Source organism: Anser brachyrhynchus, assembly GCF_964034855.1.
Source record: "Anser brachyrhynchus genome assembly, chromosome: 21".
Classification (NCBI taxonomy): Eukaryota; Metazoa; Chordata; class Aves; order Anseriformes; family Anatidae; genus Anser; species Anser brachyrhynchus.
In genome coordinates this window covers 3137195-3151230 of record NC_137714.1, presented here as the reverse complement: position 1 = coordinate 3151230, position 14036 = coordinate 3137195, and the positions used below count along the sequence as shown (strand labels likewise).

The 14036-nt window shown below is 62.4% G+C and overlaps 3 protein-coding genes across 8 annotated transcripts; 2 read left to right on the top strand and 1 right to left on the bottom strand.

The window, feature by feature from the left end:
• Positions 1–798: 798 nt before the first annotated feature.
• On the bottom strand, positions 799–4678 carry CDA (cytidine deaminase). Of its 6 annotated transcripts, none has more exons than XM_080564048.1 (6): positions 3844–4678; positions 3054–3154; positions 2711–2763; positions 2198–2309; positions 2037–2094; positions 799–1614 (listed from the first exon to the last, which is right to left on the bottom strand). In XM_080564048.1, exons 1-6 carry the CDS (start codon positions 4042–4044, stop codon positions 1501–1503), a joined length of 639 nt encoding a protein of 212 aa, XP_080420174.1. In that variant the 5' UTR covers positions 4045–4678; the 3' UTR covers positions 799–1500. The 6 variants fall into 6 exon arrangements, with proteins under 6 accessions (XP_080420174.1, XP_080420175.1, XP_080420173.1 ...); XM_080564049.1 differs by having other exon boundaries at positions 4091–4674; XM_080564047.1 differs by having other exon boundaries at positions 3741–4665.
• Positions 4679–5612: 934 nt separating this feature from the next.
• On the top strand, positions 5613–7240 carry FAM43B (family with sequence similarity 43 member B). Its single transcript, XM_080564046.1, has one exon. It carries the CDS (start codon positions 6125–6127, stop codon positions 7025–7027), a length of 903 nt encoding a protein of 300 aa, XP_080420172.1. The 5' UTR covers positions 5613–6124; the 3' UTR covers positions 7028–7240.
• A 1826-nt stretch (positions 7241–9066) lies between these two features.
• On the top strand, positions 9067–12388 carry MUL1 (mitochondrial E3 ubiquitin protein ligase 1). Its single transcript, XM_080564038.1, has 4 exons — positions 9067–9225; positions 9375–9462; positions 10549–10669; positions 11076–12388. Exons 1-4 carry the CDS (start codon positions 9082–9084, stop codon positions 11797–11799), a joined length of 1077 nt encoding a protein of 358 aa, XP_080420164.1. The 5' UTR covers positions 9067–9081; the 3' UTR covers positions 11800–12388.
• Positions 12389–14036: the final 1648 nt, after the last annotated feature.

Here is a 14036-nt window from a genome sequence, read left to right as displayed (position 1 = left end):
TGCACAGTGCATTACTACACAGTGCATTGCTGCATGGTGTGTCAGTGCATGGTGCATTAGTGCATGGTGTGATGGTACACGGTGCATTCCTACGCAGTGTGTTGGTGCACAGGACATTGCTACATGGTGCCTTGCTGTGCAGTGTATTGGTGCACGGTGCACTAGTGCACAGAGCATTAATGCACAGGGCGGTAGTGCATAGTGCTTTAGTGTACAGGGTGTTGGTGCCCTGTGCATTAGTGCATTGGTGTGCAGTGCGTTGGTGCATGGTGCATTGCTGCACGGCATGTTGGTGCACTCTGGTGTGCAGTGCATTGCTGCATGGTGTGTTGGTGCATAGATGCACGTCTCGGTGGTGCAGTGTGGTTGGTGCGTTGCTGCACTGGCTGCCGTACAGCTGTGGTCGCTTTAGGTCAGCTGCCCTGCTGATGTCCCCTCCCCATCACTCGCCCACCCGCAGCCTGCTGGCTCTGGGGGGCTTGGAGGGTGTCCTGGTGCTGGCACCACTCAGCAGCAGGCACAACGCTGGCGTGACCCCAGTGCTGCTCTAGCTACAGGTGCAGAGCACAGCACTGCACGGGCCGCTGCAGGGAAAGTGAACTGCTTCCCAGCCAGACCCAGCACAACGGTGCACAGTGCACGGGTGCACAATGCGTTGGTGCACAGTGTGCTGGTGCTCGGTGTGCAGCACACAGTGAACGGTGCAAAGTGCGCGGTGCATCGGTGCCCTGTGCGTCGGCACGCAGGGCATAGGGCACTGGTGCACAGAGCACAGCCCGGCTCGTTAAAGTAACACGCTTTTTTTTTTTTCATTCTGCATAATTTAATTGCGTCATTAATCAGCGGGCTCCCCCAGAACTCCTTCTTTGTCACCACTAAGAGAAGAAAAGCAAGCACAAACATGCTGGAGAGAAGCAGGCAGGAGGAGAGGCTTAGGGCAGTGACACCGGTGACAACTCATCGCACTGTCAGAGCTGCCCCTGCGCCGAGCGGCGTGTTGCTGACCTTGGGGACCGGCAGCAGCTTTTTGCTTCCTGTTCTAATTTAGAGCTGAAATTGCTGCATTTCGTCCCCGGTTTTGCATCCTTCTGGCTTCGTACGCCTGATGGATCCAAATGATTTCCGTCAGCCCAATGGCCCCACGCTTGAGCCGTGCACCAAATCCTCCTCCTTTTTGTGGAGCTGCTCCTGGGGCCGGAGCGGTGCCCGGGCAGAGCTCGGTGTGCACCTCCCGTGAGGTTTTTTTTCCAAAAAAAAAAATCAGGGAATTTCTACCATTTGATTTGGCCTTTCTGTGCACCCCAGGGCAAGGCGGGGCCTGCACCCCACCTGCGAATCAGCACTGAATCAAGAGGGAGCGACAGAAGAGCTTCGGACGTAACACCAGGAAAGCATTTTGCATCACGTCGTCCCAGGGGAGCCACATGCGTGCCGGGAAAACTGGGGAGCAACCTGCCCCGTTCCCCCCTTCCCTTGGTGCTGGAAGGGAAAAACGCAGGCTCACGCCTTCTTCAGGTCCTCGGGGCCGAAGGAGAGGGGCAGGAGCTCGTCCAGCTTCTTGACGATGTAGGTGCCGTCGGGTTTGGTCAGGTAGACGTCCCAGTCCTTGCCGAACTGCGGGAGGAGAGTGGGGGGGGAGAGGTGCCCGATGCCAAAGCTGCACCCCCCCGGGGGATGTGCTCGAGTGGCCCCGATAATCCTCCCGCAGCAGGGTCAGGGGGCAGTGCCCCCGACTGCACCCGTGTCTGTTTTGGGGCAGCTTCTCCGCATCCCCCCCCCAGCCCCAGGGGGGTGTTTGGGGCTCAGAGCCTGCATTTCACCCCCACGCCCCAAGGCTGGTGCCCCAAAAACCCGTTCAACACCAAGCACCCGCGGGGAGGTGAGAGTGGGATGGGGACTCTGCTTTTGTAGGAAAAGCCCCATTTTTGGGTTCGGTGGGGCCAGGGCAGCTGTGCCCCCCGCTTACAGCCCCAGGTGGTATTGGGGAGGGGACACACATGACCTGTGGGGTCCCCGCACGGCGGTGGCACACTCACCTCTCTCATCACCTGTCTGCAGGCGCCGCAGGGCACGATGAATTCGGTCCCCATGTCGCTGCCGGGAAAAGAATGGGCACAGGGCTCACGGTCGGCATGGGGCAGGGGGGGGAAGCGCGGGGCTGCTGCTCGCCCCTCACCGCGGCCCGGCACGGCCTCACCTGGCGATGGCCATGGCCCTGAAGCGAGTGTGCCCCTCCGAGATGGCTTTCTGGATGGCCGTGCGCTCGGCGCACACCCCCAGGCTGTAGCAGGCGTTCTCCACGTTGCACCCTGCGGGGAGGCACCGGCACTGCTCACCCCCGTGGCTGGGGGACACCCCCACGGCTCGGGGACACCCCCACGGCTCGGGGGCGCCTCCCCAGCTCGGGGACACCCCCTCGAGATTCATTTTTTTTTTTAATTTTAAAGGTGGGGGCACACAAAAAGGTGCCATTTCCCTGCCTTCCCATGCGTCCCGCCCCGTCCTGGCCTCCAGCCAACGCATTCCTCATTCCCCTTCCTTTATATTTCCCTTTTTTTTTTCCCCCCCACCCACCGCGCTCTTCACCTCTTCCACCTGCCGGGACGTGGAACGACGCCCGCCACCGGGACGGGAAAGAGACGGGGCACCCCAAACCCCAACCCAACCCCAAAAACCCAACCGAAAGGAGCGCCGTGCGGCGGTGCCTTACCGGAAAAGATCTCCCCGCCGGCGGTGAGCAGCGCGGCGCCCACGGGGAAGCGGCTGTAGGGGCAGTAGGCGCAGGCCTTGGCCTCCCGGCAGCGGCGCAGCAGCAGCTGCAGGCGCTCGCCCTGGGGCCGCACGCTGCCCTCCATGCCTGCGCCGCACGCCCTGGTTAAAGATTTCCCGGGAGGCGGCACGGGGTGCCCTGCCCCGACGGAATAACGCCCCGCACGCGCCCGGCCCGCGTCCCGCAGCATCCCCGCTCCCGAGGCACTGGGGGCCCGCAGCCCTCTCTTTGCCCGTTTTCTCATTTCTGCCTCTTTTTCTATGTGGTTTTTTTTTTTTTTTACCTTCTTCCCGCCGAGCAATTTCCCACCGCCGCCTTCTTTTCCTTCCTCCCCGGCAGGAATCCGGTCACGGGAGCCCACGGGGGACGTCCTGCGAAGCTCTCCTGCGGCGTAAAGAAAGAAAAAATTGGCTGCAAATGGAAACGTCACGTCCGTCCCCCCCTTGTCCCCCCCATTTTTCCCCGTCTTTTAATTAACACCTGACGTGCAGAAGGAAGGGGCACAAGTGCCATCGAGTGGCTCGTCAGGGTGCCCTTGTGGCATCCCTTGGGATCCCCAAACCCAAATTTGCTGCCGGGTGCCGGGACCACCCTTATACCAGAGCCTTCACGGGAATAAGCCCCGACCCCGCCGTGGGGGGGCCATGAGCAAATTGCTCTTTAATTACAGACATCTCCTTTTTTTCCCATACTGGAGGAGTCAAATTCCCGGTTTTCCACCTCCGAGGGTGGGCGTCGGGGCTCCTGCTGATTTATGGCGGGGTGGGGGGGAGGGTTCAGTTTGCTGGATTTCGGGGGCATTTTGGCCTTATTTAGCGTTTCTGACTCGTTTTGCCGGGGCTGAAACACCGTGCTCAAATTCCCTGCAGGTTCTGATGCAGGAAAAAAAAAACAAGATCGGAGCAGAGGGTGGCAGGAGCATCGTGAGCCGCAAGGAAACCCAAGCTAAGAAACCCCCCGCGTTCCTGACCCATCTCTCCTCTCTAAAGCCAGAAAGGGGGCTTTTTAGCTCTTTCTCCCCAAAAGGAGCAACGCCTAATTGCAACATTTGCCATTCAAAGCGCTGCACAAACCGCGGGGGCTCGTGTGAGGGTCGCCCATCCCTCCGCAAAGCCGCCAGCGGGAGATTGTGGCGGTGGGAAGGAGACCAAAAAATGGATGTGCGAGCCTGATGTCCCTGCCAGGAAGCAAAAATCCCCAAGCCTGCTGAACACATCTTTTAACCCGGAGTTACGCACGCAACAAGCTGAAAACATCGTGATTTGGACACCCATGGGGGGGGAAAAAAAAACAAAAAAAACCAACCAAACACAAACAAACCCAGCGCAGCTGGGTCCCCTCGAGAGGCACCGAGGACGTCGCCTCCTTCCCTCTGCCCGAGCTGTGCAAAAAAGGGAGATCTGGGGGAGAAAACGCCAAGCCGGCGTGTTCCAGGCCGCCAGCCAAAGGCAGGCTTAAAATAGACGCTTTCATCTCCTCCGCCCGTCTGCCTCCCCGGCGCTCCCGGCCCCGCTGCCGCAGAGCCTCCCCGCTGCCTCCCGCCGATAAGACCCGAATTTTTCCCCCTTTTCCGGTGGTCCTGAGGGGGTCTCGTCCCCGCGAGTGGCCGAGCCCTGCTTCCCATGCCCGATTCCCCTGGACATGGGGAAAATCAGAAACCCCCCCCTTCCGTGGGCTGCGCCGCGGCGCTTGTTCACTCTGAAGCCTAATGATGGCACTTGGCTATTCGCAGAGCCGGTCGGTCGAGGCGCTGAGCAGCCAGACGCTTGGTTCCTCCTCTGCTCCATGGCTTGGCCCCGAGGCATTTGCCCCATTATATGCGGTGTGGGGGGGCACTGGGGTCCCCAAAAATCAAAAATTCCCCAGATCAAAGGCAAACCAACAGCAGCTTGCGGAGGCAGCGTGGGAGCAGCACGGGGAGGCGAAACCTGCTTCCTAGATAATATAGGATTATATATTCTTATTTCTTTTACCAGTTTGCTAATTACCCTGTCCTCAACAGCACCCTTACGCTGGGAGCAAAGTGCACGCACCGACCTGCAGCCCTGGCTTCTGAAACAAAAAAAAAATTTAAAAAAAACGACACAAAGTCATGCATTTTTGATTATTTTGGCTGCAAAACCTCCGAGGCTTCCACGGCCGCGGGGCTGGCGCTGCCTGCGAGGCAGCTATTTTAAGGCTGCTTTCCTCTCAAACCGCAGGAAAGCTGCAAAGCTGCTGGGAAATGGCTTCCCTGGGCGGTGGAAGCGGGCAAAAAAGGGAGGTGCGTGCTGCTGTTTTCCCCCTTTTCCTCCCCGTTTTTGCTCCCAAGGTGGGCAGAGGGCTTTTGGGGGGTCCCCCAGCCCTGGGGTTCTCCCCGCTGCACCCCCACCAGGAGCCCCACGGGGTCAAAATCGGACCGAAGGCACAGCACAAAGTGCGAGAGCTGAATCCCCAAACCCCTCAAACCCTACCGCAAAGACAAAACGCCCCCAAAACGCCTCCCCCGACCCCCCCTTTTCGCCACCCCACAGACAGAAGTTTTCCCCAGGCCTCCGCTGGAAGGAAGAGCAACAGGTGGAAAGCCCAAATCTCCACCCAGGAGCGGCAGCAATGAGGCTGGGATGGCTTTCCGGGAAAAAATGGGGAGGGGGGAAAAAAAAAAGGGGGGGGGGTGCAGGCAAAAAATGCCTACATGCTTCCCGCAAACCGCCCTGCTGTGACCGCGGCGCTGCGTGGCCGTGTCACCCGGTGGTGGCTGTGTCCCCCGCACCACCGCCTTCATCCGGCACCCACTCCTCTCTAACCATTCAGATTTGTTTAAAAAAAAAAAGACAACAAAAAAAAAAACACTTTTTCCCCGTGACGGGCTCAGGAGCCGTGCCCAAAGCTCCTCAAAATCATTCCCATGATTTTTTCCCATGGCTTCTGCCTCCATTTCCCCCCCCCCTTTGTGGGGGGCATCCCTGCGGGGCTGCAGCCGGCACGGCTCGGGGGTCCGTCTCGAGCCGGGGGGTGGGCTGCGTTCCATCCGTATTTGTGTCGATCTCTAAGAGAAATCTCCATATTTTTTTTTCCCCCCTGCCTCTCCACGGTTTTGGCAGGGGGTGCGCGCCGCGGCTCTCCCCGCGCGATGCGGCGTCGCGGGGAGGTGGAGCAGCCCACGGAGAGCTGCGTCCCTGCAGCCACCGCTCTCCGCTCTCTCGCAGCGCCTGCTCGCTCCCGGCTCCTCCGAGGGATCCCGCTGGGGGTAAAAAGGGGCAGCCGGTGTTGGGGGGGGGGACACCCCCGAGCCAACCTGACGGGGTCGGGGGCCCCTCCGTTTGCCGGCGAGGCGATTAGCAGCCGGAGGCGACGGCGGAGGGAGCGGTGGGGATGCTGCCCTGGCGCCGGAGCAAGTTCGTGCTGGTGGAAAATGAACGTAAGTGCAAAGGGAAGAGCCTGGGCCCCGGGCTGGGCTACGCCTCGCTGCTGGCCAGCTTCTTGCGCTCCTGCCCGGACCTGCTGCCCGAGTGCCCGCTGGAGCGCCTGGGCAGCGTTTTCGGCGGCCGGCGGCAGAAAGTGGAGCTGAACAAGGAGGACCCGACGTACACGGTGCGGTACCTGGGCAACGCCGTCACGCTGCACGCCAAGGGCGAGGGCTGCACGGAGGAGGCGGTGGGCAAGATCTGGGCCAAGAGCGAAGCCGGGGCCGGGGGGGCCAAGATGAAGCTGACGCTGGGGCCCCACGGCATCCGCATGGCGCCCGGCGAGAAGGGGGCCCGCCGGCCGGGCCACGCGTACCTGCTGCACCGCATCACCTACTGCGCGGCCGACCGGCGGCACCCCAAGGTGTTCGCGTGGGTCTACCGGCACCAGGTGAAGAACAAGGCGGTGGTGCTGCGCTGCCACGCCGTCCTCGTCCCCAAAGCCGCCACGGCGCGCGCCATGGCCCTGCTCCTCTTCCAGACCTCCGCCTCCGCCTTCAACGAGTTCAAGCGGCTCAAGAGGCAGAACGACGTCCGCCACGTCCAGCAGCAGCTCCTGGGCGAAGCCATCGTCCCCCTGGTGCCCCTGCGCAAGCTGCTCAACGCCAAGTGCCCCTACCGGCCGCCGGCCGAGCGGGCCCGCTGCGCCCCGCGCCTCAGCTCCATCTTGGAGGAGGACGAGGAGGAAGCCATGGGCACCGGCTGCGGGCCGAGGGGCGACGGAGGCCTCGGCGAGCGAGCCGCCGTGCTGCGGCTGGCCAGGGAGATGCGGGGGTGCAGCCTGCGTGGCCCTCGCCCCCCCTTGTGCTGAGCAAAGCCCCCCCCGAAACTCCCCCCCCCAGGACAAGGAGCCCATCGGCACCGCCATTTGGTGGACGTTGAGAGGGCCCCAAAGGGGCCTCGGGGACACTGGACGAGAGGGTTTGCTGGCAAACGTGGCACTGGGAAAAAGGGGGGGGGGGGTGCCACCCCAGGACCCCCCCTCCGACCCGTGGAGGCCGAAATAAAGTGGAAATAAAGCGCGTTTGCTGCGTGTGACGGCGCCTTGTCTCTCGCCAGCCTGGGGAACGGGGCAGGAAGAGTTAAAAGCGCAGCGCCCAGCCGGGACGGTTTGTCGGGGTTTATTTGGATTTAACCCATTTTTATGTTATTTTTTTTCACCTTTCCCAGGGTAAAATTTCCACTCCGGGGGGAGGCGGGGGGGCTGTGGGGTCCCGGGCGCTTTTCCTGTGCGCGATGCTCTGTGTAGCCATGGCAACTCGGGGCTTTAAATATGGGGCCCTGCGCAGCCCCGAGGCCCTAAATATGGTTGTTTTTACCCCAAATTATTGTTTTTCACCCAGTTACTTCTCCCCCCACCCTGGCAGGAGCAGCAGTGAGGGTGGGAGGGTGCAGGGATGTGGGGAAATGGGTCTGGGGGCTGTGTTGTGGGGGTTGCCCCACACCGTGGGGATGGGGTTTGGGCAGGTTCCCCCCCCCAAAAAAAACCCAACACCTGGGGGAGAAGGGGTTTTGGCCTGGTCCCCCCCCAGCCTTTGGAGGGCCTGGCATTTGGCTGCCCCCTCCACAGGGTCTTGTGGGGACTTGGATTTGGGCTAATCCCTACCAAAAATAAAGCAATGTGGGGCTGAGGTGAGGCTGTCCCCCTCCAAAATCCTGGCGGATTTGGGCTGCCCCACTCAAAGGGCTTGTGGGGATGAGGTTTGGATTAATCCCCCCCGCCCTCAAAAAAAGCATCGTGGGGCTGGGCTTTCAGTTAACCGCCCTAAAAAAGGGCTATGGGACTGGGGTTTGGGTTAATCCCTATCCAATAAATTCAGTGAGGCTGTGATTTTGGCTAATTCCCCCCCAAAAAACCCGGTGAGGCTGGGATTTAGGCTAAACTCCCCCCAAGTACTGTGAGGATGGGATTTAGGCTAATCCCACCCCCCAAAAAAAGTGTTATGAGGGTGGAATTTGGGCCAATCCCCCCCGAAAACCCCGTGAGGCTGGGATTTAGACTAATCCTTCCCCAAAACAGTGCAGTATGGCTGGGATTTGGCCTCATCCCCACCCCAAAAAAAGCGCTGTGGGACTGCGATTTGGGCTAATTCTCCCCCCCCAAAAAAAAGTGCAGTGGGGCTGGGATTTGGGCTAATCCCCCCAAAAAAGTGCAGTGAGGCTGGTATATGGGCTAATCCCCCCAAAAAATCCTGTGAGGCTGGGATTTAGCCTCAAAAATCCCCAAATTCTGGGGGTGGGAGGCTTGAATTTGGGCTAATCTTCCCCCCCCAAAAAGTGCAGTGGGTCTGGGATTTGGCCTAATCCCCCCAAAAGCCCTGTGAGGCTGGGATTTAGCCTCAAAAAACAAAAACAAAAACAAAAACAAAATTCTGAGGGTGAGAGGCCTGGATTTGGGCTAATCTTCCCCCAAAAAGTGCAGCAGGGCTGGGATTTGGGCTATTATCTCCCCCCCAGAAAAGTGTTGTGGGTCTGGGTTTTGAGCTAATCGTCCCCAGAAGCCCTGTGAGGCTGGGGTTTAGCCTCAAAAATCCCCAAATCCCAAAAATCTGGGGGTGGGAGGCTTGGATTTGGGCTAATCTTCCCACCACAAGTGCAGTGGGGCTGGGATTTGGGCTTATCCCCCTTCAAAACCCTGCGGGTGCGAGGCTGAGATTGGTGCTAATCCTCTCCTAAAACCAAAAAAAATCCAAAACCAAACAAACAAAAAAAGGGGGGCTCAGTACTGGGGTCCGTCCCCCCCCCCCCCCCCCTTGGAGGACCGCGCCCCCTCCCCTCTCCCCCTCGGAGGACCGCGCTCTCTATGGTCGCTTTCTAGAGCGTCCAGGCCGCGTGACGCCATCGGGCCGCGCCGCGCCGGTTGCCATGGTGACGGCGGCCATGGAGGGCGGCGGAGGCGGCGGGCGGCCCTCGGCCCTGCAGGCCGCGCTGCTGGCGGCCAGCGCCGCCCTCACGGCGCTGCTGTGCTCCGCGTACCGCCGCAAGGCCCGGCTGGCCCGCGGCCTGCAGGTGCGTGCCGGGAGCCCCCGGGGCCGAACGCGAAGCCCCGAGCCCCGAACACCGGGCCCGGGCCTAGGCCGCGGCCTAGCTCCTCCGCCGCCGCTAGGCCCCCGCCGCCGTCTTCTTCTCCTCCTCCTCTACCTCCTCCCGTCCCGCAGGGCGCCAGGAGGCTGCGGCTGGACGGGGAGCTGCGGGCCGTGCTGCTGGAGGCGCCGGGGCGCTGCGTGCCCTATGCGGTCATCGAAGGTAGGAGAGGGGCTGGGGGGGGCGGCTGCTGACTCCCCCCCCCACACACCTCCTTCAGCCCGTGTATTTCACCAAAAAAAACACTTTTTTTCCTAAAAATCCCAGCCCTATACACACCTCGTGGCTGTCAGGTGGTGCCTCGCAGCGTGAGGGCTTGGTGCCCCAACCCTCCTTGGTGTCCGTGCCCCCCCCCCCCCGTATGAGGATGACCCCCCCCCCCCCCCGTATGAGGATGACCCCCCCCCCGTTACCCCTCTCCAGCCCATGAGTTTCACCAAAATCCCCTCTTTTTTCCTAAAAACCCCAACCCTTCACATACCTTGCGGCTGTTAGGCGGTGCCTCATAGTGTGAGGGTTTGGTGTTCCGGCCCCCCTTGGTGTCTGTGCACCCCCCATGTATGAGGACCACCCCCCCCCCACCCCGTTACCCCTTCCCAGCCCACGCGTTTCACCAAAAACCCCCCTTTTTGCCAAAAAATCCCAACCCTGTGGCTGTCAGGTGGTGCCTTGCAGTGTGAGCACTTGGTGCCCTGGCCCCCCTTGGTGTCCTCACCCCCCTCCCTGTACGAGAATGACCCATCCCATGCATTTCACCAAAAAAAACCACTTTTTTCCTAATAATCCCAACCCCACACGCACCTCATGGCTGTCAGGCAGTGCCTCACAGCGTGAGGGCTTGGTGCCCCGGCTCCCCTCGGTGTCTGTGCACCCCACATGTATGAGGATGACCCCCCCTCCCCCGTTACCCCTCCCCAGCCCATGCATTTCACCAAAAACTCTCTGTTTTTTCCTAAAAATCCCAACCCTGTGGCTGTCAGGTGCCACTTCACAGCCTGAGCGTGTGGCGCCCTGGCCCCCCTCGGTGCCCGTGCCCCCCCCTGTATGAGGACGACGCCCCCTCCCCCGTTACCCCTCCCCAGCCCACGCCTTTCACCAAAAACCCCTCTTCTTTCCTAAAAACCCCAACCCCGTGGCCGTCATGCACCGCCTCGCAGCCTGAGGGCTTGGTGCCCCGGCCCCCCTCGGTGCCCGTGCCCCCCCGTGGTGTGCGAGGACGGCCCCCTTTGAGCGCCGGCTGTGTTGCAGGCGTGGTGCGCTCCGTGAAGGACACTCTGAGCAGCCAGTTCGTGGAGGACTGCAAGGGCGTGGTGCAGAGGCTGACGCTGCAGGAGCACAAGATGGTGTGGAACCGAACCACCCACCTCTGGTACGTCTCCCTCCCGCGCCCCCGGGAGGGGAGCGCCTCGGGCAGCCCCGCGCAGGGACCGCGTCCGCCGCCGCCTCCGGCCTCTCGTCGCGCCCGAGCAGCCTCAGCTCATCAGATGACGCGTTAAATTCCCGCGCGGCGGGCGGTGCCGCTCGCCGCGCCGCGGCTCGTCGCAGCTGCAGAGGTGACGGGGGAGGGGTTTAGGGGGTTTAGCTGTCCCCGAGCACCTTCTCCGTGATGCTGGAAGCGCTGAGGGAAGGGAGGAGGGTGACGCCACGAGGTGCAGGCACCCTGCGGCGTGGCAAAGCTTGCTCCGTGCTGCTGTTGGCACTGCCAGCCCGACCGCGGCGCGTTTCCCCGCTGCTCCGGCGCCTGGGGAAGCGCCGACGCTCGCTTTGTCCCCCAGGAACGACTACGAGAAGGTGATCCACCAGCGCACCAACACGGCCCCCTTCGAGCTGGCCCCTCCGGAGGACGGCGCCGGCGTCGCCGTCAGGGTGATGAAGCCGCTGGACGCCGCCGAGCTCAGCCTGGAGACGGTGTACGAGAAGTTCCACCCCTCGGTGCAGTCCTTCACCGACGTCCTCGGCCACTACATCAGCGGCGAGCGCCCCAAGGGCATCCAGGAGACGGAGCAGATGCTGAAGGTGGGAACGGTGCTGACGGGCGTGGGGGAGCTGGTGCTGGACAGCAACACCATCAGGCTGCAGCCGCCCAAGCAGGGCCTGCGGTACTACCTGAGCAGCGCGGACTTCGACGCCTTGCTGCAGAAGCAGCAGGCCAGCGTCAGGCTCTGGAAGGTCCTCGCCGTCCTCTCCGGCTTCGCCACCTGCGCCGTCCTCTTCTTCCTCCTGCGGAAGCAGTACCGGCACCGCCGCGAGAGGCAGCGCCTTGAGCAGCTGCAGGAGGAGTTCAGGCGAGCCCAGGAGCAGCGGCTGGCGCGCCAAGAGGGCGCGGAGGCGCCGAAAAACGCCTGCGTGATCTGCCTGAGCAACGCCAAGGCCTGCGTCTTCCTGGAGTGCGGCCACGTCTGCTCCTGCAGCGAGTGTTACCGCGCCCTGCAGGACCCCAAGGCCTGCCCCATTTGCAGGCAGCCCATCGCCAGGGTGGTGCCCCTCTACAACAGCTAAACCCCCGCGCCCGGCGGGGGCTTTGGGGCGTTAAAGCTCCCTCTCCAGAGGGGATTTTCTCGCTGGTCCTGCTTCGGCTGACACGTCTCGCTGCTTGGGCAGGCGGTTTGTGTGTGTGGGGTTTGTTTTTTTGTTTGTTTTGCTGGGAAGAGAATTGAAAATGCTGGGGGAGGGGAGGGGGCTGGAGCGGAGCGGGGCGCTTCGGCTGCGTACGGAGGAAGGTTTGCGTGGAGGCACGACGCCAGCTCGCTGCTGAGGTACCCGGAGCGGGAACACTCGGTGACAAAAAGCGGTGAGGGGGCTGCTGGGAGGCTGCGGCACGCGGGCAGCGCCGCCACCTAGCAGCAGCTCCCCCGCCCCCTGAGCGGGACGGTCTCCTACCGAGCTTCTGCGGGGTTTTGCGTGAACGCCGATGTTTTTGCGGCGGGAGGGGAGCGGCGGTTCCCTCTCCTGCCACGTGCGGCCGGGGGCCGTTGGTTCCTCACCGCGCCGGGACAGGAGAACGAGGAAGTGAAAACGTGGTTTCCGCGGCCAGGCTTGAGCTGGGAGCCGGGACGGGCTGTAAAATAATAAAAGTGGCTGCGAGGTGGGTTTGGCTCGGCTCATTACCTCCCCGTGGCCCTGACAGCGCCGCCTCCGGCTCTCCCCACCCCGGGAGGATGAGGGGAACCCCCCCCGGGGCTTGGGGCACGGAGCAGCGGCCGAGGAGCGCCCGCGGTACTTTGCCCTCTGGTTCCGGCCTGCCCGCACCCTGCTCTGGGGCACGTTCCCAGAGAAACGCCTTTCTGCCAGCTGCCGGGAGAATTTGTGAGCAGCGGGCGGGGGTTTGTCGGGCGTTAACCAGCTGAAACGCCCCGCGGCCGGCTCGCTTGGCCCGGTTCTGCCGGGAGAAACCCCCCAAAAAAACCCAAACCCCCCAAAAAAACCCAAACCCCCCTCTCCGGCAGCCGGCAAAGCGGAGGCTGAACCCAGCGCCGGGAAGGGCCGCGTCCAGCCGGGCCGTAGGTGGCAGTGCCCGCCTGCTGCGGCAGGGGGAGGCAGGGAGAAAGCAGAAGCAGCAGCAGCAGCCCCCGCGGGGCTGGCTCCCTCCTGCCCCCTCCTCGCCCTTCTCACGCCGCTGCCCTAAAACCGCCTCACCTGGGCACGAGGAGCGCCGGGACCCCGCTTTGCAGGCTCGGGGATTTATTCCCGTGGCCACCGAGGAGCCTCTTCCCACCCAGCTGCCCCTTTCCCTGCACGGGGAGCGGCAGCACCCCAAAAAAAAAAAAAACCCACAAAAACCCCAAACAGCCCTGTCCTGCCAGGGGCCCGCGGGGACGCCACCCCTAAAAATAAGCCTCGGGGGGTTGGGGGGGGGGGAGGCAGCGCTCCCCCCGCTCCCTTTCGCCTCCTGTTCTGGAGGTTTTTTCCCCGCGCTGTCTCCGGCGCAGCCGCCCCCTGTGTAAGGAGCTGGCGGCTCGGGGGCGGCGGGGGCTCGGGGGGGCAGCACGGGGGGGACGGGGCGCAGCGAGCCCCAGCCCCGCTCCCGCGGCCTTCGCCTGCCCCCCCCCGCCCCGCTGTGCCCCTCGCCCGCAGCGGGGGCCGTGCCGGGAACAAAAAGCGGCCGATTCCTGCCCTCCGCCGGGACAGCGCCGGGGAAATGTCGCGGCCGCCTGGGGAAGGGTGGCACGGAGCGCCGGGCCCCCCGCAGATGGTTGTAGGGTGGCTCCAGTTTCCCTATAGATTGTTATAGTGCGGCTTCGGGCTGCCCATAGACTGTTATGGGGCGGCTCCAGGTTCACAGACTGTTATGGGGCGGCTTTGGGTTCCCTATAGGTTGTTATAGGGTGGCTTCAGGCTCCCTATAGATTGTTATAGGGCAGCTCTGGGCTCCCCATAGATCGTTATGGGGCATCTCCGGGCTCCCCATAGATTGTTATAGGGCATCTCCGGTCTCCCTATAGATTGGTATTGGGTGGCTCCAGGCTCCCCACAGACTGTTATAGGGCTGCTCTGGGCTCCCCATAGATCGTTATAGGGTGGCTCTGGTTTCCCTGTAGATTGTTATAGGGTGGCATCGGGCTCCCTGTAGGTTGTTATAGGGCATCTCCGCGCTCCCTATAGCTGGTTATAGGGCGGCTCCAGGCTCCCCATATACTGTTATAGGGCTGCTCTGGGCTCCCCATAAATTGTTATAGGGCAGCTCCGGGGCTCTCCATAGATGGTTATAGGGTGGCTTTGGGCTCCCCATAGATTGT